This window comes from Globicephala melas, chromosome 5, assembly GCF_963455315.2.
Source record: "Globicephala melas chromosome 5, mGloMel1.2, whole genome shotgun sequence".
Taxonomy (NCBI): domain Eukaryota; kingdom Metazoa; phylum Chordata; class Mammalia; order Artiodactyla; family Delphinidae; genus Globicephala; species Globicephala melas.
Window position 1 is genome coordinate 30,749,731 of NC_083318.1, and position 23,878 is coordinate 30,773,608.

The 23,878-nt window shown below is 38.5% G+C and overlaps 1 protein-coding gene across 2 annotated transcripts in view; it reads left to right on the plus strand.

The window, feature by feature from the left end:
• The window catches only part of COL25A1 (collagen type XXV alpha 1 chain), a 458,442-nt gene that overhangs the window by 328,615 nt on the left and 105,949 nt on the right, over positions 1 to 23,878 (plus strand). The window contains exons 8-10 of one of the 2 annotated variants that reach the window (XM_070045559.1): positions 7,023 to 7,082; positions 8,636 to 8,743; positions 10,291 to 10,326. In XM_070045559.1, the coding sequence (XP_069901660.1) occupies positions 7,023 to 7,082; positions 8,636 to 8,743; positions 10,291 to 10,326 (204 nt within the window). Of the gene's footprint in view, positions 1 to 7,022; positions 7,083 to 7,818; positions 7,891 to 8,635; positions 8,744 to 10,290; positions 10,327 to 23,878 lie in introns of both variants that reach the window. The other variant, XM_070045558.1, reaches the window with a different exon arrangement.

Here is a 23,878-nt window from a genome sequence, read left to right on the forward strand (position 1 = left end):
TGGGGGACTCTGCTGTTTCTGTGCCATGCTTCAGACAGGGAAATCTTTTGCAAGGCTGCCCCTGGTCCTGTGCATCTAGATAAGTCACATAGCCATTTCTTCTTTGAGGTATTGTTGCCTTCCTGGAAGTGCTGTGGGGAAGCAGGGCTTAGGCCCCCTCTGCTCTTGAGGACCACAGCTCTCCTTCCTCTCTTCCAGTTTGGGGGAATATCTTCCTAGATATTTTTGGTTTCTAGCAATGTTGGCAAACAAGTTTTCTTTTCCACCCTGCCTCTTCGTACCTCTCCTGACGCAATAGCAGATGGCCAACCAAGAGCTTGATTGAGGGACAAAGGAAATGGAGAACTATAAGGGAAAAAGAGCATAGACACTTATATGAAAAGAGATCCCAGCCATATTCATAATTGCCCGTTTAATGTCTGCATGACTTCATTTTACTCTAAGCTCCATGAAGCCTGGGGAAAGGCTTTCTAATCTCAGTGTCCAAATATTGCCTTTTTTATAGTAAGCATAATTCTTATAGTAGTATAAATTCTTCTTGAATAAATGAATGAATAAATGGGAATGCAATTCAGAGACTGTGAAGGATTTATGGGACGTATAGTGGCTAAGAGGGTAGACTCTGCAGCAGATGGCTGGGGTGTGAATCTTGGCTCTGCTCCTATACTTAGGTGGGAAAACCCATAACCTCTTTGTGCCTCCAATTCCTCATCTGTCAAATGGTTGTTGTGAGGAGTAAAAGAGCTAAAGCTCTTAGAACTAATACCCGGCACATAGTAAGTATCATATGAGTATCCACTACTATCATTACCATCATCATCATCATTATTTATTATCTTATTATTATTAAGAAACCCTAACACAGGATTGATTCAATGATAGCAAAGTTTATATAAATAAAATTGACATAATTTTAATTTTGCACTGTTTTCCAGACTGTGAGGCTCTTTTGTTTTCTTCCCTGTTTCCCACATCTACACTGCATTCTCTGGTTCCCTTGGGCTGGGGCAGTCCTTCTTCGGGAATCCTACCTCTTTTCATGACATCTTATCTTTTGTTGGTGTTTCTTAGCCGTATGCCCTCGGGAAACACAACACCCCCTGGAATCCCTTCTTAGATCATAGCAAGGAGATCCTGTCTCAGTATGTGTACTTCAGGTGGTTTTGCTTATTCTTCACCTCTACCAGTGTTGAAGTTTTTCTGCCATCTTTCTGCTTGTTTATAAATCCTTTGCAGTTTGTCTTTGCTTACATAGCATTTCAGTGGCTATAGTATTTAATGACATGACTTTGTCAATGTAGAGATTGCATTGTTCTCTTTCTCTTCTAAGTAATTTGTAAATTCACATTTATCATATACATATAAAAGATAATTCCTGGAGTGACTAGGGTTAACATTTATGATAGAACACAATAGCATGGAACTTGGAGTATCTATAAAAAGGAAAAATTAACTTTTTGAGCCAAATATTTAATTTAACTACAGAAAGCTAGTTCTTTCCATAATTATCATAAGACAGTCTTTTTCAGCCAGCTATAAATACTGATTTTCACAGGCTCCAGGGCTCATATTATTTGGTTGTTCAAAGGATTCTTTTAGCTGTTTAGCTTCATATGGTTGATTTTTCTATTCAGACAGATTATGCCATCTACTGCAATATGGAATGATTTAGCAGCAAATTTCTTTCTTTTAATTTTTTTCCTTAGTTAGCCTTCTAAGAGTTCCTGCTGTTAAACTAAAGTTATTCTTTTACCTAAATATTTTTGCTATCTATTATAATATTTCCCCATCTGGTCTCTCTTAGCTAGAAATCATTTTATCAACTTCTAGGAATATTTGTCTTTATTTATGCTGCACACATACCCACTATAATGGTTGTGTCGCAATGCGTGATATGTTTTGGGTAAACAGAATTATGATGCTGTTTACATTATGGAGAAACTCAGGGATTCTCATTTCTCAGCATAACACATATCTTTTCTTCCAATATGATTTGCTATGGGGGCCCCTTGACCACCTTTATAATTAAAATAATTGTTTATTTTTTCCTCCAGACCTCTACAGCCTCACGGACACTCCCTTGTGCTTACTAGTAAGCATCCGTCATCAGTGATATTGGCCATTGTTAGCCTGTTCTTACTATGGGTCATTTATGTGCATTTATTCAGCATAATTAATGATGCAGTAAACAGTGAAGTCAAGTGTGTCTACCACTTTGAGTCATTTGCCTGTACAGAATCTTTGTTAGGAGAGTTCACATTCCTCCTGTTTCTACAACCACTTTTTATTAATCCTATTTGTAGTTACCTCTTCCTCTGCTCATCCCTTAAATCAAAGTCTTTCCAAGGGTTCCTTCCTAGGTCTGTTCTCTCTACAGCCTCCCGAGGTGACCCCACATAGCCCTATGACTTGTGATTCCCACCTCTCTCCTGACTATTTTATATGCACGTATAAAATAGTGTCTGCCCCTTGGCTGTCCATATACACCTCAAATTCAGCAAGCTACCTGAACTCATCATCTGAAACCACCTGCATGCCCCAGAAAACCCTCTTCCTTCTAGTGTTCCCTCTACCATGCTTCAGTTGCTCAACCTAGAGACCTAGGACCATTCTCTGCTCCCCTTTCTCCCTTATGTTCTCAGCCAAGCTACAAGTCCTATGGATTCTACTTCCTTAATATCACACGAAACTATCAGTTTTTCCTCTAGTTCTAGGACACAATCCCTCAACTAGACTACTGTGACATCTTCCTAAATGGTCATTCTGTCTTTGATTTTACTATTGCCTTGCCAACCCCCATCCCCTCTTTCACCTGGCTGGGGAGTCTTCCATGGCTGCCCAAACCTTGCATTAGGTGCACGTTTTATTTCTTTTGCAGCCCCTTCATTCCTCCATTGTAATGATTATTACTTCCTATCATTACTGGCTGCTTATTTTTTCCTATTTCCCCGCCACACATTAAACCCAGTGAGCTTAGGGTCCTTTCCATTCAATCCCCAGGGCCTAGCACAGTGAAGACTGCACAGAAGGGACTCAGTAAATACTTCTTAAATATTGTTGTATATTCGTCAATTTTTAAGCTTTCTAATACTTAAACTATAAAACAAGCAGAGAGAAATTATAAACACAAAACTTCATGATGACAAAGTCTGGAATCAGAATTCCTGGATTAAGTTTCTGGCTCTATCATTGCCTTATTGAATATTCTTGACAAAACCCAAAATTTTCTCACTATAATGTAATCATGTAACACTCATCATTTCTGAGTACACAATAAAAATGACAATAGTATCTTGAATTTATGGCTTCCAAGTAGTTAGCAGCATTTCTTATGAATTACTTATTTGTTCACCATCCCTTTGGGGTAGGCCAGCGTCTTTCCTTCTAGAAGGCAATGAAGGGAGATAGAGTTCCTCCTGTAATGGTGTCAAAACACCGGTCCTGGTTGGTTACCTACTTCACAGAATGTGGGGAAGATTCATGAAGGTATCTGAGTCTTTATGCTCAGGAAAATGTGTTCTATAAAGTAGTTTTACACGCTTGTATATCCAATTTCTTAAGAGCTCAAAATATTTGGGGGTGAAAATGTGTACAAATTATTTCAGTACTTCAGCTTATTCCTGGGCTCTTTCTCCATGTTTTTCTGGAGACAGTTTTTTTTTTCCCACACCCACTCAAACCATCTGTGTACCAGGCAAGTTTTCCAAGATGTAAAACCAAGTGAAATATGTCCATTCCAGTTATTTAGAAAGGACTGTGACTAATGATACTGTGGAAGAATGGCACGGGTGATGAAAAAGTACGCTGTCTGTGTGAACAGCTAGGGCAGCCTAGCAGTTAGAGTCACGCAAAGCCTAGCCATACAGACAAGCAGTCAGCACCAGTGCTTTTCAAACTTACCCTCCAAAGACCTTCTGCAGGAAGCAGAATCAGCTGAGTGTCTCTGTGACCTGGAGATATCCCCTGTGAGATGAGGTTCTCTACCACCGTCAAATGGTAACATTTTTAAAAATTTGTGCAAGTTTTACATTCTATCCCAAATATGTCAACGTTTGCTTTATATAAAAATGTCTCAAATTACTTACCATTGGGGATTCCCTGGCAGTGCAGTGGTTAGGACTCCGCCCTTCCACTGCAGGGGCACGGGTTCAATCCCTGGTTGGGAAACTAAGATCCTGCATACCACATGATGCGGCCCAATATACATATATATATATATATATACACGCCATTCATTGAAATGGACTCTTAAGGAAGAGGTACCATATTTATTATTGCCTTTAAACTCTCCCCAGGACACTGGCATGTGCTTTTTTTCAAACATTACCCCAGTTTGAAAAGCACAAAGTCCTAGGATATTGCAGCCCAGGCCATGGTTTTTTGTTAGAACTTAAGAGAATTTGCCCACTTGTCCCCTTTCTACTTTGCTACATGTAAACTCCTGAAGTCCTTTTGCCTAACTCGCTGATGAAATCTTTTACATGTTGCTCTAAGCACCTGAGTGGTAGCATGTCCACTGTTAAGATGATGGAGGAATATAAAATCAGCTTCCTCAGCAACCTAAGTGTCCATCAACAGATGAATGGATAAAGAAGATGTGGCACATATATACAGTGGAATATTACTCAGCCATAAAAAGAAACGAAATTGAGTTATTTGTAGTGAGGTGGATGGACCTAGAGTCTGTCATACAGAGTGAAGTAAGTCAGAAAGAGAAAAACAAATACCGTATGGTAACATATATATATGGAATCTAAGAACGAAAAAAGAAAAGGTCATGAAGAATCTAGGGGTAAGACAGGAATAAAGACACAGACCTACTAGAGAATAGACTTGAGGATATGGGGAGGGGGAAGGGTAAGCTGGGACGAAGTGAGAGAGTGGCATGGACACATATACACTACCAAATGTAAAATAGCTAGCTAGTGGGAAGCAGCCGCATAGCACAGGGAGACCAGCTTGGTGCTTTGTGACCACCTAGAGGGGTGGGACAGGGAGGGTGGGAGGGAGGGAGATATAAGAGGGAAGAGATATGGGAACATATGTATATGTATAACTGATTCACTTTGTTATAAAGCAGAAACTAACACACCAGTGTAAAGCAATTATACTCCAATAAAGATGTTAAGAAAAAAAATCAGCTTCCTCAAATAGAGATTTTCTGTTGGAGAAAAAGTATGTGTCTGAGATGGGAATTATCTAACTACTTCTCTCTTTAGATCTCATTAACACTGGAAACCAAACTAAGTTCCAAAACTGAATGCTTTTTTGTAAGCATTTAGAAAATATGATCAAACAGCAAACTGGTCATGCTCAGATATGAGTGCAAGAAGTGACTTATTTATACATGCAAATTTCAAAACATTTGTAAGGTCTACCATGTGTGCTGTTAAAAGGGTTTTAATTTTAAATTATTTTTGTTAGATAATCCCATTTAAAGTAACGCTATGATTTATCGCCACTAATCAAGATGCTGATCCCTCATAGACTTCTTGTTTGTATCTGTTTTTGTTCTTTGTTACATAAATACGAGGTTTATATATAAAATTCTGACTGTGTAACAGGGCTAATGAGTCTCAGATGGAAAGATGCTGGCGCATTACCATCTAATAACATTTTAAACTCATATTCCATAGTAAAACAAAAGCAAACTGTACACATCTGTTTTCCAACTTGTAGCATTTCTGAATTTGTGGAGAGTCTCTGTTTAAAGGACTTTTACTTGAGGAGAAGAAAAAGAGGATATAGGTCACCTCAAAACTACCCAGCCACTTAATAACCTTATCAGATAGGACTTGGCAAAAGGGATAAGATTTCCTCGGCCTTGCTTCCTGAGAAGTCCCAGCTCTAAAGAAGAAGGATCAGAGGCATTAGGGCTGAAGAGATGTCTCAGACTACAAACACAATTTTATTGTCTCTCTTAAGAAAAATATATCCCTAATAAGGAGGAAAGAAGGGGAAAAATATACCAAAACTAATAAAATTTAAAAACTAGAAAATGTCTGGCTTTTTCTAGAAATATCCTCGAAGTAGATTTGGGTGGGAAGAGGGGAAAGGCAGTGGGGAGGAGAAAACATAGGGAGGAATCCTGCAGACACTCGAGACCATATATTATCATGGTTGTTGTTTACTTTCTTGTATGGTAAAAGTATTCTTTATGGGAAAAAAATTGGAATACAAGGCTCTGATATCACATGTTGTCGGAAAAAGAACACAGGCAAAATTTCTCTCTCAGACCTACCCAATTGATAACGCCTGTGAACACAAGTTAGTACAAGCTAGTAAAGTACAGGCTTTTAAAATATCCTTTGCCCGTTTTCCTTGGTTAAGGAATTCAAAACCACTTTTCTGCTTCAAGGGGGTGTGTGAACTGTCAAGTTCTTTTGGAAAAGTTACGTGACAGAAGTGATTACTGCAGAGTGTGACCATAAATCCCCCTGACATGAAATACACATGTTATAAGAGACAGATTTCCATCCACCACCTCTGCAGGAATTCCTGAAACAGGAAAGACCTGAGAATCATTGTATGATTGGAGACAGAAATTTTGATATGTGGGTGGTAAGACTATATTTTTTGACGCGTACTGCATTTATTCTGAGGAATACATCTGATCTGACTGCAAAATTCTGTTCACTGTTGTCCAAAAAAGATTTGATACATGTATTGTATGTCCTGAGTTGTAAACAGAATATCAGTAGAGGGAAATTACAGTGTTGTGTTCATAACGGAGTCTGTAGTTATCTCCATTCTGTACTAACATTGTGTACGTAAGAGTCCAGAAATCTTAAGTGTATGTACACAGATCCCAGTGTACCTGAGTTCTCAAGCTGACCGTTCCCTTTAAGAAATGGTTGGCTTGGGGGCCTCACGTGTCTGATTTTGTTTACTGTGTCAAACAAGGCAAGACTTAGAGCCAGGACGGGGTGGCATTAGGTACATGCTTGTTGTGTTTGTCCACCAGTGGAATGTCTGTGTGACGTTTTGTGTCGTGTTGTTTTGGTGCTGTGCCCTGTCCATAGGGTCTGCCAGGCTTCTCCACAGTTGCCGCTCTGCACAGTAATCAGATCCTCACCGTCAAGGTTCGTGGTTGGCACCCATGCCCGCGCAGTCAGAGCCCTCAATCAGCATAAGAGCGAGCTACAACAGCTCAACTGGCTTTCCGAGTCCAGTCCTTTCCTCACACACACAGGTTATTGGGCACTTGGAACCTCACCTCCATCAGTGAGGTCAAACGTCCATTAAGAAGGAGAATCTTGAGCCTATAAGAGAAGAGCGTATTGAAGTCGAAGAGAGGCAGGCAAGCTCTGGGAGGCTGTGCCACGCCTCGGTGGTTTGATTGGCATGCGTCGCAATGCTCTGTGACAGTTTTCAGTGGATTGAACAATCCTAAGTACTCTGGACTTTGGGCATCCGTAAAATGACAGTCGAGTTCGTGCCGCGTTATGCTGGTTGAGGAGTCTGACAGAAATTGAACTGGCGCTTCGTCTCTGGACTTTCCGCTCAGCGTGCAGGATGCAGGTGGCCCCAGGTTACCTGCTTCTTGAATATACAACATTGAAAGAGGTCCAACGCCCACAGCAGAAAAAGATTCATTTCTAACTAAAAATCTGGTTTCCCTATCCCGTTTCAGGGTTCTGTTTCTTTCAAGAAGAGCCAGAGGGTCCGATGTCAGACACAAGCGCCAGTTCTGTTTTGTTTGATGGTTATTATGAGTCTAATGTGTGTATCTTTATTTCTTTCTTGGGGCCTTCTGATGCCTATTCTTCAACTCTCTCATCTCTGAACTCCAACCTTTGACCTCACCTGACTGATCAGATGGTGTTTCCTAAAATCAATCATGGGTTTCTCTCTGCTGATCAGCAGCTCATTAAACGCCGCCTGATTAAGGTAGTGCTCATTCTTGCTCAAGTCTGATTTCTCCTTTACATTCGATTTTTACTCTGTATACTGTTGCTTTACCATTTATCTCTCATAGGCAGAGTGTGGGTGGTGGGTATTTATTTTAAAATATCCTAGAGCAAAATTATGTTTAGTGAGCTGCCTTTGTTTGAAATGTATGTGAAAATACCAAAACCAAAAGGTATAGAAAGCCAATCTAAGTTCTTCTTAAATTAAAAAAAAAAAAGGAAGCTTAAAACTTACATGCAGTGATAGATCCAGTTTCTAAGCTCTCTAGCTTTGGTAATTTATAAATTATTACACAGCATGACAAGAGCCTTGTATGTTTAATTTTATAGCTTATGAAAAAGTAAATATTTGTCCAACTATAAATGCAGCCATTTTATTAAGCCAGGTGAATATAACTGATGCAGCATTGTCATGGATAAAGTTATGCAAAAGTTTTCTGCCAGCTCTGAGTATCATGATAACATATACACTATTTCCAAGAGCTGAGAGTGCTGGTTTCTGAGCTGCTTTGATTTCAACAACGTCTACTCAGCTCGCCCAGCATGAATATTTATTTGCTTCCTACTGGCAGGCAAATTGCCTACAGGCTTTACCATTTGTGGTTGTTCTGGGTCTTTTCACAGTATAAATGTGAATTAGATAATAGAAATTTAAAGTGTTGAAAAGAAGACCTGGGTCTTTATCTTTCACGGTTATTGTTGGTCTGTCCCCTTCTCCATTGTAGGGTGACCAAGGACAGGCTGGGCCTCCAGGCCCTCCAGGCCCTCCAGGCCCACGAGGGCCTCCTGGGGACACAGGGAAAGATGGCCCCCGCGGAATGCCAGGAGTGCCTGTGAGTTGCTTTTTGGATCAGTTGTTCTCACAGGTTTTGTTTCCTTTAAAGGGCTGAGAATTGGGTTGGAGTTGGGGACGGGGGTGGCAGAGGTCAAGTGAGTGGAGTGGGTTGAAGGAAGTGGGATGATAGGAAAGTCCCCGAGCAGAGAGGGCACTGCCAGCTGGAATCTGCTTTACCACTCAACCCTCGGGACACCCATGCAAACCACAGCGAGATGCCTGGAGACAGCAACTGACCTGGTCTTCAGGTAAGCCTCAAGAAGTCTGCGATTGGAGATGCCCGATCTCACTTGTGTCCTGACTGCCATAGAGTACCTCAATGCCTTTGGTTGAAACGGAAGACTAGCTTGAAAAACTAGGTGGGAGATTGATAACATTTTACAAAGGATCAAAATAGAGACAATAAAGTCCTATGCAATTTATGGAAAGTAAAAGAGGTATATCTTCCTAATATTTATCCCTTGCAAGTAACTTGACGCCCCCAATCACTAGTAAAATTAATGGTTAAAACATCAGTGGTTATGGTTTGAATATCATTTGTCCTTTGTATGTGAAGCTTATTAATAGAAATGACTTAACAGCGATCTCAACATTTAGATCTAAGTACTAATTTACTTAGTACTTAGCTACTAAGATTGGTCAAGTGTCAATAATAGAGTAGTAGCACAGGACACTAGATAAATGGTTTGGTTGGGTAGAGGCAACTCAGCAATTTAAAGAAATACATGGAAAAGGTCAAAAATTTGTACACTTATGACTTTAGGACCTGAAATTCAGGTTTATTGCTGAATTAAATTATTTATTTAATGTATTGCTTTAACTTAAATTATTTTCATCGGTGTTTTTGTAGTACAAAAGGAATAATAAAATATTTATCCACAAAGTAGAAAAATTTGAAAATAAAGGCAACCAAAAAAGAAAAAACAAATCGGCCATAGTCATTAATGTTTTGTAGATTTCATTTTTATATGTATATATTTATGTAATTTTTGAGTGACTATTTTTTTATTTTGAGTGACTCTTTCTTTAAGACTATAGGACAACCTTCTTATAAGCCTCATACCCCTCACCAAAAGTTGCTATAAATTTGTCATATGAAATAAGGAATTGACTTTCAGCATAATATGCTGGTTGTTAGGACTGCTTTCACTGGACCATCAGAGGTAGTGGTTTCATCCTAAAAGTGTCTTCTAATGTCTCACCTTTTCTTGGGATGAAACCCCAAAAGATAGAGAACCCATAGCTGCTTTACAGTATAATCACTCCTACTCTTTTTATTTAGAATACCTTCTTGGCATAATTCTTAAATCTCTGCTGTAATATAGATTCGTTGTATTAAATCCTAAAATGTTTATAAAATGCATTTGAAGAAAGAACGTCAGCGCTCTTTAAATGACTTTGTGTTTGCATTCCTTTCTTTAGCCTAAAAAGTATATATTTGACATTCAAGATCCCTAGTGGATATTGTGAAAAAGAAAAAAAGAAGATTGAAATTGGTTTTTACTGTCTACAGCATTAATAAAATTATCATTATTCTTTTTTAAGGGTGAACCAGGGAAACCGGGAGAGCAAGGCTTGATGGCAAGTATCTGAATTTATCTTTTTCGATACTGAAAAGAATGAAAAGACAAGTTACTCAAAACTGTGGTCCAGACTGTTTGTAACAAGTGTACCTGTTTTGTGATCTGTAACAAAGAGTGAGAATTAGTAAAAGTTAAAAAGTGATAGGGATAACTGAATCACTGTGCTGTACCCCTGCAGCTAACACAACATTGTAAATGAACTATACTTCAATTTTTTTTAATGGTAAAAGAAAAAAAATGTATTCCTTTAAAACGAACAACCAAAAAAGAAGTGATAGGGCCTGTCCATCACATGCTAAGGATCACATGACAACACATCTGCAGAACTGATACAGGAGGAAAAAAGAGGGAGATTCCAGGTGAAGCAAGTGACACAGGATGCTGAGGAAGACTCTGTTATAAGAGATTAAATTCAGGGATATGCCTATTAGCTTAAACAGAAATGAGATGTCAGAGGAACCAGGTGTTACTACCTGTGAACTAGTAGAGCAAACCTTCGACAGTGATTCCAGAGGTTTTTCTTTTGCCGAAGGGAGAGAACAGTTGTGCCTTCTTGATCCCTGAAACTGTTAATAAAACGGTAAGTTAGTGGTTAAAATGTCAGCAGTTATGGTTTGAATATCATTTGTCCTTCCACCCAGAGAGAAACAGTGGTGCATTCCTGATCTCTGTCATTAAAAAAGATCATGAAATGATTCCTCTTGGACTTGCCCGTAAACACGCAGGTCCCAGCTCCTCAAGTTTGTTTATGCTTTGCCAGTGAAAGAGAAGTTAGGGCAGCTTACTGAGCCCCAAAGAGTAGAATTCCTTCAAGCTACCTCTCCCTGTCACTTCCTCCCTGTCTCTGGAGCTACCTTTCTGACCTACTTTGTGACACGAACAATATTGGGGAACACAGGATGACGCTCTATAACTCAAATTCCAGAGGACAACTATGTCTCACACTTGCCCTGGATGCAGTGATGACGATCCCCTTGATCATGTCCATTTCACACGATGTGTGGCACGCAGCCTGCAGGCGCTCAGGATATAAAATGTATTTTAAAAAAAAATAGAAGCTAGGTCCTTGTGAAACGAATGCACAGGAACACGCTAGTTGGTCAAGAATTAAAACAAATGTCTGCATGGGCTAAAGGTCAAAGACGTCTCCCTGCACAGGATGCCTTCAACAGCCCTCCTGGGAGACATTCAGCAAGCTGTAGTCCTAGCTGTCATGTAACTGCCTTCAAAACATCACTGGTGAAATGGAAGCATCCTGGGACCACACCTGACCCACTGCCTGGAAATTCTCTGTTTCTGACCTACAGTATCAAGATAGATATTTGATACAGACAATCAGGCTGGGAGTGCTATAATGGATTGTTTTTAAAAAGAATAAAATGAAAGAAAAACAACAAAAGACCATATGTGAAAATTAAATAAAACATCTGTCATCCGTGGTAACTTTGCATACAAGGGCAGCATTAGCTCTCCAGGTTATAGGATCAGAGGGGGTGAAGAATTTTTGGAAAACTACCATATAAATTTTGAAATTGCTTTATGCAATTGAATGCACCTGTAATTTCTATCGTGGATAACGGTCAAAACATATTCCTCCCATACACTCTTACATCCAAGCCTACTTAGGATTCTTAAGAGCCCTTGTTTGTCCCCAGGTGTGCAGAGCACATGATTTTTATCATTGCCGCAGGCTTTCTACCCTGATGCCCAGTGCAGCACCGTAATATACAAAGTTCTAAAATAAAAATGGATGTTTAAAAAATTATAATCTTATCTTCCTTAAATTCATCACGCTCTAGAATACACGGTGTGGATAACAAATTAGTCCCATTTCCCTACCACTCCTAGCTTAATGTCATTAAATATAAATGTTCCACCTAGTCCTAAATGAATTATGTCATTGTCTTAGTTTGCTCTGGTTTCCCATTTCATATAGCAACTTTTCAGATAAAGATGATCCTGGGTATTTTTCTCTGAACCTCTCTTCTCTCTTTAAACTCCTCAGATACAGTTCATATTCTCATTTCAAAAAATGAAGCTGAGAAACTCAGTTGAAATCACAAATGTTCAAAGGATATGTCTAATGTAGTGATCTTCTAAAGTACAGCATTGTACTGTTCTTAAAGATGTAAAATTCTTTTCTAAAAGAAAACTTGTATAATATATATTTAATAAGTAGACAAATAAGTATATATCTCAGTGAATTTTCACAGTGAACATAGCTGTGCAACCACAAACCAGATCAAGAAATAGAAGGTTATCATATCCTAGAAACCCCCTTTACCCACCCCCCCCATCACCATCTCCCTCTTCTGCCAACACAGATTAATTTTGCCTGTGTTTGAATTTCATATTACTAGAATCATACAATATGTAACTTCTGTGTCTGGCTTCTTTCATCCAACAGTATATTTGTGAGATCATCCACCTCTGTTTTAATAGCCTTCACAGCTGGTTAAAAAAAAAAAATTAAGAGGAAGAACCTTACTTCCTTGACTACCCTGTTAAAACTACATCACTCAAATAGCAGTAAATGAATGGTCTGTCTGTCTGACCTTGGGCAAGTCACTTAACCTCTCAATTTTTCATCTGTAAAGAAAGGAAAATCATGCCCTCTCTGCCTCCCCTATAAGGTTGCCAAAGACAAGTGCAATAAATTAGGAGAAAGCCCTTTAAAATATATAATGAAGAATTGTATGAGTATGTTATTATTATTATCACTCAGTTGTTACCTCTACAGTAAATTACAGGTGAGCATGGATTTATATAACAGATGTATTCCTATAAAGTTCTATATGAATCAGATTTTCATAAATCAACATCGCTTAAATGTGCTGGGAAATTTTGCTATTGAAAGCAATCCCATTCAGAGTCTTTTCATAAAGCAATACAATCCCCTAATTCCTCTTCCCAGCAAACTGAATTTTTACATATTTGCTTAAAGTGAAATATTTCTATTATTTTTAAAAGTATCATTTAAAAAAAATCACTATGTTTACTAACTTAAATAGCACCTGTGTATTTTAACCCATCTCAGAGAGAGAAGATACCGGAAATATAATAGCAGCTTTCATGCGGAGAAAAATTTCCTTAGAAATTTTCTTTTTCCTTTCAAATATTATACGTATGTGTGCGTATGTGGGTGTGTGTGTTTCGACTCAAAGTCTGGTAGAAAGAAAAGTACATATTACTAGTAATTCTGGCCTCAGAACAACTTAGGAGTGTATGACTATCGTCTGTGATCCTTTTTACTGATCTATAAAATGTAGGCAATAATTCCTATTCCACCTATATCACTGGAATATGGTGAGAAGCAAGTGAAATAATAAAAATATGAAAATGCTTTATGGAACACAGACTTACATAAATGAGAAGTATTGCTGTTAAGACAAAAATGTCAAATGACATAACGTGGCATACAGAAAGACCACTCTATGAGACATAAGGGCTAACAACAGTGTGACTATAGCTGTCAATTAAATTAGAGTGTGTCAAATACTGTGATTGATAATGCAACTTATTCCTTTTGTCCTGTTTGTTGCCATCATTGTGTTTGGCCTTCTCCTATATATCACCTCTTCTTACCTCAACACCTTTTCATAACACACCCCTTCTCTTCCACCAGCTCAGACAAGGGAAGATAATATATACCACCGCTCTCATCTTTTCCACAGTACGCAAAACCCACTACCTCTGTTGGTTTGCGCCACGGAGAAGTGTTTGCTTACATGAGGATCTTGAGAGGCACTAGAGAACTTTTTAAAATGTAAAATGTCTCTAATGATGAAATGAAAAAACTAGGAATGGTCTAAAATTAGCTCTTTCAAAACTGTTTATGAGTGTGTCCGGTGGGGAATTAGTTTTCATAATCCACGCTATATATTTTATATCGCAAAAATAATCATCTGAAGATTAACAGCATCTCTAATAGAATAAAAAAGAAGTCCTGCCTCTCACGCAGTTCCACATTTGTTTAACCCTGCTGTGCACCTATTCCATAAACAAGACCTTCAGGTTTTGCGAGAAGTTCTAGAGGAGATTTTAAAAGGTAGAATCATGAGCTAAAACAAACTGGACTCCATCTAAATAAGGAGAGAATCTCTCTGGCTTATAAAATTAGACTCAAGAATCAAACCAAGAACTGACCACAGCTGGAAATGCTAAAGCGCTGAACCCCGGCACAAATGGTCTTTATTTTTCTGTTCTTCAAGAGTTTAAATAGTTGTTAGAATAGTATTTTTGAAGGTGTCTTTCCTTTTGATATCCTTACTGTTTCTTTCTTTGACAAATATAGTAGTTCTCAAAAACATAAAAGACAAATGATGTATATTCAATATACCAACTAGTCCCAGTTTCCTGCAAATTATTTTTTTGTCCAAAATGTCTATAACCAAGGTTTCATAGACCATATCACTTTCCCTCACTGAAACCCTTCCTTCCTCTCCTGCCCCCCAAATATATGCAAACTCCATAGCATATCCATTCATCTCTTTCTGAATTATAAGAGTACTTAAAATGTCATTCGTTGGGCCCTGGTGGTGTCTGAGAGTTCAAAACTCAGAAAAGTTTTTCTGTTATTGTTCCTTAAAGTGAAATTTGGATTGTATCCGAAGAAGTTATAGATACTTTTTAGTTTATTTTGATTTTGCCTGCAAACACATTTAATACATTTGTGTCAAGTGAATATAATGTATTTTATGGTAGCTAATAACATAAGCATAGATAATTGCTTCTGCTTCATTTAAAATAAAATTGAATTAACCAATATGTGAAGATTTACTTTAAACATATTTAGTTATAATGCACTGCTATCCCACAGATTTGATAAAACTTATCATTTTACTTAATTGTACTTTGCTGTCTCAACCATATTGATCAGCAGGGTGGCAGACATCGGACACAGTAGCAGGCTTCTCTTCATGATTTTTATCTGGTGAGGCAAACAAACCTTCAAATCACAAATAACCAAAATGACCAAAATCATCTTAGGATATTTAGTTGTTAGACTAGACATTAACGATGACATCTTTTTTGGTAAAACTGCATTACTTCAGTTGTGCACACTACGCTGCCTGCCGGGGTGCCTTAGCACCTGTTCTAATGCTTTATTATTCTCACTTAATCTGATTGTCCATGAAGTACATGTAAATGCCACACCGACAGAGTCCTTCCAACCCACCAGAGCCCGTAATACTTGGTTTTCCAAATGGGCCGAGGCCTGCTCCCCGGCTCTCCCACGGGTACCTAATATCCGCATCTCTATGAGACTGAGGCTCTCATATGTAGACATTTGGGTGCTCACAGGATCAAACTCCAACCACATGCCTCAAAATACCCACCTCTTTGCCCCATCCTCCAGTTTACTGTAGTGCACACCAGTGGTGTGGTTCACCTGCAGAAGAACAGACCTGGGAGAGAGACAATTCACAGTCCTTGACGGGAGCTCCAGTCATTGGGGCAGAGAATCCCAAGGTCCCAGGAACCCAAAGTACAGTCTAAGTTCAGGAGGTGGGCTACCACAGGAGGAGGTGTGCAGCCAGAAGGGATCTCTAAAGTGTGGATCCTGACACAGGAGCCCTCTTGCCCAGGGCTAAGGGCAGTACTGGGGCCATGTGTCTGAATGGACTCAAAAAAATAGACTTCTGCTCCGGTCATCTCCTTCGAGAAAACTTCACACACACTTCCTCATTCACAGACATTCACACTCCCCCAGGCTGTTAGAAGCTGCCTTCTCCTCTCCTCCACAGCATTTATCACATCACAAAATAATTGTGTCGGTGCTTAGTGTATTCAATAACCTGAATGACTGAATAATATGAATCAATGAATCGATAAATCAGGTGCTAATGCAAGGAAATCCTGTTTATATTTTTCTCTCATCCAGTATCATCGCATGCCAGGAGTAGGATTAAGCAGGCTAAGTCCAACAGGAAACTACTTTTTCTTTTGCATCTTCATATATTCATTCATGTATTATAGATAATTTGAAGTATATGTGTGTTCATGAATACGCATGGTGTAACTAAAGGACTGATTTTCATGAGGGAAAGTAACTGCAGCGATTTTTAGTCACACTCTATGACAGTTTTTTAACTAGAGTGTAAATGATCTAGAAGAAATCTTAGGAATCATCTAGTTAATCACTTCACAGATAAAGAAACAGCATCAGAGTGAACAAATAACTTGACCAAGCTCATAGAGTAGTCTGTGGCAGAACTAGGGTAGAATCCAGTTCACCCGATTGTCGTCTTACGCATCTTACAGTGTAGATCTGCTAGGTCTACACTTTCCAATATAGTAGCCGCTAGCCACATGTGGCCATTTAAACTGAAATTAAATAAAATTGAAAATCCAGTTTCTAAAAGTGGCGCTAGCCACATTTCAGGTGCCCAGTAGTCACATGTGGTTACTGGCTACCTACTGGATTGAGCAATGGAGACTATTTCCACTGTTCCAGAAAGTTCTGTTGTGTAAGGCTGGTCTAGATAGAAAACAGATCTGGACAGTAGATGAGTACATATTAGAGTTCTAAATTTAAGTCTTCCTTCTGCTGGTCGTAGGATATTTAAATTTTAACAGTTAGTGTTTCTTAGCATTGTTGATTTAAAATAGCAAAAGCACTTGCACTTTACTCAGTAGAACTATTTTTTACTGAGCATAGTATAGGGTGATAGGCCTTCATGAACCATAAATTTGTTTCCTTTATGGTACACTAGGGAAGTATGCTTAATCACAGAGGGCAGAGGAAGCCTGTTAATTTTTCTTTCTTTACGGGTCATTTCCATTTTGGATGCAGCAAGGAGAAACAGTTTATTAAATATTTAGAAGGGATGGAATGAGCTAATTTAGGCCTTGGATATTTGGTAAGAGGTGATAGAATCTCTGTTTGGGAACCTAATCAGAGCATAGATTCTCTAATACCTAGATCTGTCTTTCATCTGCTGGTGGTAGTTAATGTCCAATATTTAGTCTTGGGTCCTGGTTTCCTCAAGTGGTGAGAAAAATGTATGACTTCTTTAATTTCCTGAGCGTTTAAGAGACCTCCAATAAAGAGGTCAGAGCTTCATGATTTGGGGAAACACCAACAAACGAATCATCCAGGTTTAATATTTTCCCCAAAAAGTCAGCACATGAGGTAGAGAAGTCAAAAAGAATGTATTCTTTTAAAAAATTAATGACTGCATTTAAAACTTTTCATCAAATATTCATGAATTAATATAATAACATGTCATCGTATTGATAGGCTCTGAAGGAGACCTGTTTTAGAGGAACTTCTTCAAATAATAGAAATTATGGAATGATATTATTGAAACAGAAGAAAATCCCAGATACTTAAACAGAAACAACTGCCTCAAACCTGAGAACTTTAAGGAGAAAAATAGAATGATGTCTAACTTCCCATAAGAAGAGCTTGTCTGTGTATCTTCTGAATAGATGATGTTGGATGATTCACCCTAGTATTTTGATTCCATTAGGTACTACTGTGATGTAACCATTTTATTTCAAAATATCATTATTTGTATCGACTAGAAAAGTTTTGCTTTATATCTTTTTCAATTTGATTAAAAGTTTTAGATGGCCATCTGAAAAAAACCCAAAAAACAGAAAACTCTTTCCAGTGATTAGAAGTAAGATAGCTAGAGTTGCAAAACAATGGAGGAAATTCGGTAAATGGAATTTAATAATTTTCATATTTATGAATTCATTGTTTCAATGTAGTCAATAATGATTTATTTGCTAGGCACTGCTATGTAGGTGCTGAGGATGTAAACTATATGGCCCGAAGAATTTGCTGCCTAGTCAAGTAGATTTGATAAATATGTAAATATATTAAAATACAGCCAGTTAAAATGTGCTAGAGAAACATAGAGGACAAAAACAAGCTCTGTCTGGGTGCATTGGAGAAGGTTCACAAAGGAAGTGAGTTATGACTGCTGAGCCTCGAAGAATGATTAAGACCTTTACATGAAGGCTAATGGGAAACTGCTTGGGAAAGATGATTCAATGTGACTGAAGACAGAGTCCATGGAGGACTTGAAACAAGAGATGAGGCTCTCCCATCTCAGCTCTGTCCTGCTCTTTTCTTGTTTATGCTACGTTCCTTCATACCCAGTTCAGCTAAATCATTGGCCTTTACGCTGAAAACATATCAGCACACTCTCTTACATTCTAAACATTTCCCCAAAGTTTCTCGTTTGGCATTTCCACACACTTAAGCTATGGAGTCTGAATCTTGTAAAACATCATTTGAATTATACTCCAGACTCACGTATAATAGTGGCTAGAGTTTATGTTTCTTGACCCTCCCTCATCAAACATCCAAGGAAAATGTGGAATTTTATATAAGTACATCTTAAATGAATCCTTCTTAAGTAAGACAAATTTCCATTATTTATTTCAAATTTCCTCTTACCCTTTATAAACCAAGTTGTATTTTCTGATCTTGTGACCAGGTTAGTAGCTTTCAAAAGGTTATAATTAAAGTCTGCTGCACCAAACCCTTGAGAAAGTCTGATACTAACATTTTATGACTCCAATAAGTTAGATTATACGTGTTATCATTTTTCCCCGTGGGAACAGACTTTAAAAAGTATTTTCTTCATTTTACCTAACTTTTATTAAATCTTGGAAAAATTCTTAACTCAAAAAGGAAATAATTTTAAATGGCTTAATAGATTGGGGCTTTTATTCTCCCCTTCACAGAGGGACCACCTCTTTTTTGTTGCCTGCGTTTTTTATTACAGAAGCTGGTTGTATATTCTTGCATCCAGAAATGACCAGCAGCTTTTAGAGCTTTGAATTTTACTGTTAGCCATCAGGGACAGAACAGGAACTATGTCCGCCCCCTGCTCACACAGAACATCATTTCCTAATAGCAGGCAACCAGAACTTGCCTTAAAACACGTCCCAAGAGACATCCTAGAGCACATCATTTAGAAACTCTGCATTCTGTTTAAGTAATTAATACCTCAATCAAATTTGTGCTAACATCAGTAGTCAGAAAAATTCATTAATTTTTTTTCCATTCCATGATCTATCAAACAAAAGACTTTTTAATTAAAAATGTTATTTTTACAAGCTGGAAAGTGCAGCCAATGCATAATGGTTATAGAAACATCCATTTCTTAACTGCCTGCTTTGAAGATTAACATGGGTTGATAATTCTACTTACTGTTTGCATGATGGCTTTTGATATGCATTAGAGACCTTAGACCTACATCCACATCCATGACACTCTCCGTGTCAATGAGACCATGTAATCAAGATGATTTTTGCTTTGCGGTTTTAATATAGAAGGCATGAATTGAATTCCTCCACTCACTCTTGCACTTAGAGGTAATCTAGAGGCTGTAAGAATAGGGCAGGGACTTCCCTGGTGGTGCAGTGGTTAAGAATCCGCCTGCCGATGCAGGGGACACAGGTTTGATCCCTGGTCTGGAAGATCCCACATGCCGTGGAGCAACCAAGCCCGCATGCCACAACTACTGAAGCCCATGTGCCATAACTACTGAAGCCCGCATGCCTAGAGTCGGTGCTCCGCAAGAAGAGAAGCCACCGCAATGAGAAGCCCGTGCACCACAACAAAGAGGAGCCCCCGTTCGCCGCAACTAGAGAAAGCCCGCACGCAGCAACAAAGACCCAATGCAGCCAAAAATTTTTAAAAATTAAAAAAAAAATAGGCCAGTAGCATTAGAATGACTTGGGTGAACGTGAATGAAAAATCTTGTCATTCTTATCTTGAGATACTATTGTCTAAGGTATAAGGGAAAACTTGGTTTACTCTGTGTTCATCATTCATTGCTATAATTTTTTTTTTTTTGCGGTACGCGGGCCTCTCACTGTTGTGACCTCTCCCATTGCGGAGCACAGGCTCCGGTCGTGCCGGCTCAGTGGCCATGGCTCACGGGCCCAGCCGCTCCGCGGCATGTGGGAGTTTCCTGGACCGGGACACGAACCCGTGTCCCCTGCATCGACCGGCGGACTCTCAACCACTGCGCCACCAGGGAAGCCCATTCCTATAATTTTTATCAAATCAAAGTAAGCACCATTGTGCTTACAAGCACCTACAAGGCCATACACATGTGATCTCCCTCCTCCCCAGAGCCCCATCTTCTACTACCTACCTATTGCCTCCTCCGTGTTCTTTGAACACACTGAGCATATGCCCACCTCTTGGCCCTGTACTTGCTATTCCCTTGCCTGGAACGTTCTTCCTCCTTCTACGTGCATGACTGTCTTGCCTGACCTCTTTCAGGGCTCTATCCAAGAGTCACTTTATCCTAGGCCTTCACTGACCCCCAAGTTAAAATGCCTCCACATCCACTCCCCCCAATCGCTACCCCCTATTTGCTTTAACACTTACCCCCTGACACAACTTTATATTTTACTTGTTTATGTGTTTACTGTCTTTCTCCATTCACTACGCAGTCCAGGAGGGCATGCATTTTTATTAATTTTGTTCACTACTGTATCCCTAGTGCCTAGAACATTGCCTCGCACTCAATGGGCATTCAAAAAACTGCTAAGTGGATGAATTCATGAATGAACCCAAAAGGATTCACTGAGCAATTACTGTGCCAGCTTCTGTGTATGATAAAAGACATGTAGAGTGAAGAAAGAAGTAACCTGACAATCACAACATTGGGTAAATTCTGGGAAAGAAGTGCTGTCATAGGGGTGCTTTGGAAAACAAAAGAAGGCGACCTAGCCCCAAGGGTGGAGGCACTGAGCCCTGAATTATGGAATGAGCGGAAGAGACAGGACCAGAGAGAAGAAGCCCATTAAAGGACCAGACAACCAGAGGTGCAGAGGTGTAGAGATGAGGAAGCATGGCTTATGTGGCAAACTACAACTGTTACAAAAGCTTGAACTTTTCTCTCAAAATCCATGGAAAGCCATGGAAGGATTTTTCAGCTGAGGCAAGGTAGAAACCTGTAAGCCTTTTAGAAAGCTCCCTCGGGCAGCACTGTGTAGAAAGGGTTGAAGAAGACTGAAAACACAGTGGCTTTTAGATGCATGTCACAGTAGCTTAGGTGAGAGAGAAGCGGGTTGAATAAGAGCATGGTAATGCAGCTGAAGAAGAGGACAGACTGGAGAATGTTCCTGAGTAAGTATAGTATCTGGTGCACCCGGAGGCGGAGGAATAAACGATCACTCTCAGGCCCGAGTAACGCGCCTTTAGTAAAGGCAATCACCAAATGGGAACTATGGTATTTCTTTAACTTACTTGACTGCCATATTCTACATAATATTTTCCATAATCTTTAAAAATGGAATCTAGTGGGAGTGGGGAAAACAGGAAAGAAAATCAGTGCCCTGTGTAATTTCCTACCTGTTTAGAACTTTTAAGTTTTCATAGCTCTCCATAGTCTTTTCTGAAAGACCATGAAAATTAGGTGTAAACATTTATCTGCAGATAAGTGAGGTCGTTACTCCACACTTAGAACTTGTCGGGGGCTCATTTGGTTCTTATCTTTTGAATAAGGTTATGTCCATTGTGCGAAATCCTTTAATGAAAAAAGTTAATACATTCTACATCACCCAGAGCCTATACTGAAATGAGTACATTTTAAGGTTTAAATTATAGTTTAACGCTTCTGGAGTTAAACTTAAAGAAATATAGTTTAACATGTGAAGATTCTGTATATTACACAGTTTCCAATCTTGAGACATATACAAAGAAATGATTACAGAAAATAAAAGAGACCAGATTATTCTCATCTTAATTGGTCGTCTGCAAAGTATATGCAAATATAAAAGTGCCCGCCAAGAAAATACCTAAGAAAGGAGCAATTCATTGATTGATAAAAATGGACTAAAAAGATTGACTCTTTGGTTTGGAAGACTATTTGATTCAAACTTTTTAAGACATGGGGATAACAATAATGGAATTATTTTAGAAATCTTAGAATACTAGAACAACTAGTTTTAATTTTAGGAATAATAAGATACACTAGCTTGACAAGTGAATAATGAATATATGACATTCTTCATCCAAGTCATTATTCAGGCTGAGAATATAAGTAAGTTTAAGAAAGATTAGATAAGTCAGTCAGTGGTTCTATGACATTTACCCATTCCTTTATAAATTTGTATTTGTACTAGAAACTACAAAAGTACTCAAATGTAGACATCTTAACCAACTGGTAGTAGCATACCCTAACTTCAAAATCAATTTTTGATCAGTGAAGCTTTCATTTGTAAGCTTAAATTTATGACCACAATGTCACAGATATATAATGGGATTATTAATCAGAGAATGCTCAAAAAATATATACATGAGCAAAATATTGATCAAAATAGCTATTTGTGTGTGTGTGTACTTACTCGAATGTATGTCTGTGCCTTATATTCAACATTGCTTTTTCCCAGTTCCTCTCTAAAACAATGACACTATCTTTGGCTTGTTACCATGTTTCCTGCCAGCGAGATCAAAGGAGTATATGCACATTTTTGGTAGCTGAGGATATATCCTTGGCAACATAGTTATGAAAATTTATAAGATATGTATTCACAATTCAAAATTAATATTGTCTTTAAAACTGCTTTTATTTTTGGAGTTTAGCAAAAATGGCCGTAGTTTTCTAACAGTGAGAAAAATAATATATTTATTTTTTATAGCCATCCTTTGACTTTTATTAACTATTGTGTTAAAATATACGACTAATATAATTTCATAGATTTCAGAGTTGTGAGTAATCTTTCTAAATCTCTGACTTACTGTGATCATGCAGCAAAGACCAGATTAGAAAATACCAGATATGTTCATCTCTAGTTAAAACATTTGGTTTAAAATTTGCTCTTATTTTAATCTGAAATATTCCCTTCCAGGGTTATATATCAATGTAATGAAATGCCCAATTTTAGTGAACAATATTTTTTCAAGTGGCAGTTCGGTTTATAGTGGGAAACAAACCTGTTTGCATTGAACATATACATTCTCAGTCTAAACATTGAATTAATGTACTTTTTGTTATATGATTTCCTCTCTAACATCAACATTTTAAAAAGTGGAATACTCTGGAGACACTAGGAAAAATGGAATCATAGGCAATGATAAAACCCAAGTATTTTCTTCACTCTCAGATCTCCTATCACTACAGCTTCCAAATTCTGCCTTTACTTAGCATTAACATTCACTTCCCAAACAATTTACCCAAGTAAGGAAATGATTACACATGTTTATGTGCTAAGGGGAAGGAACCGGTGCAGAGTGGGAGGCTCTGGTACAGATGCAGGGATAATTGATTGAGAAAGAGCCCTGAGGGCGAAGGCAAGGATGGATTCCAGAGTCTACTGGATGCATTTGCCCAGTGGGAGGAGAGCATCTTCCTCCTCTGATATAGTAAGGAGGGCCACATGGGTTTGAGTTGATGAGAGACATGATGTTGGGGGAATTTATGCCTGACAGCCTCTGTGTTCTCTGCAAAATCTAAGACGGGGAGAATTTTAAATTGAAGGAGTGAGATAAGCGGAGAAAAGGTCAGACCACACAGATAGATGAGATAACAAGCTCATTAAGAAGGTTGAGTAAATTGAAAAGGAATATA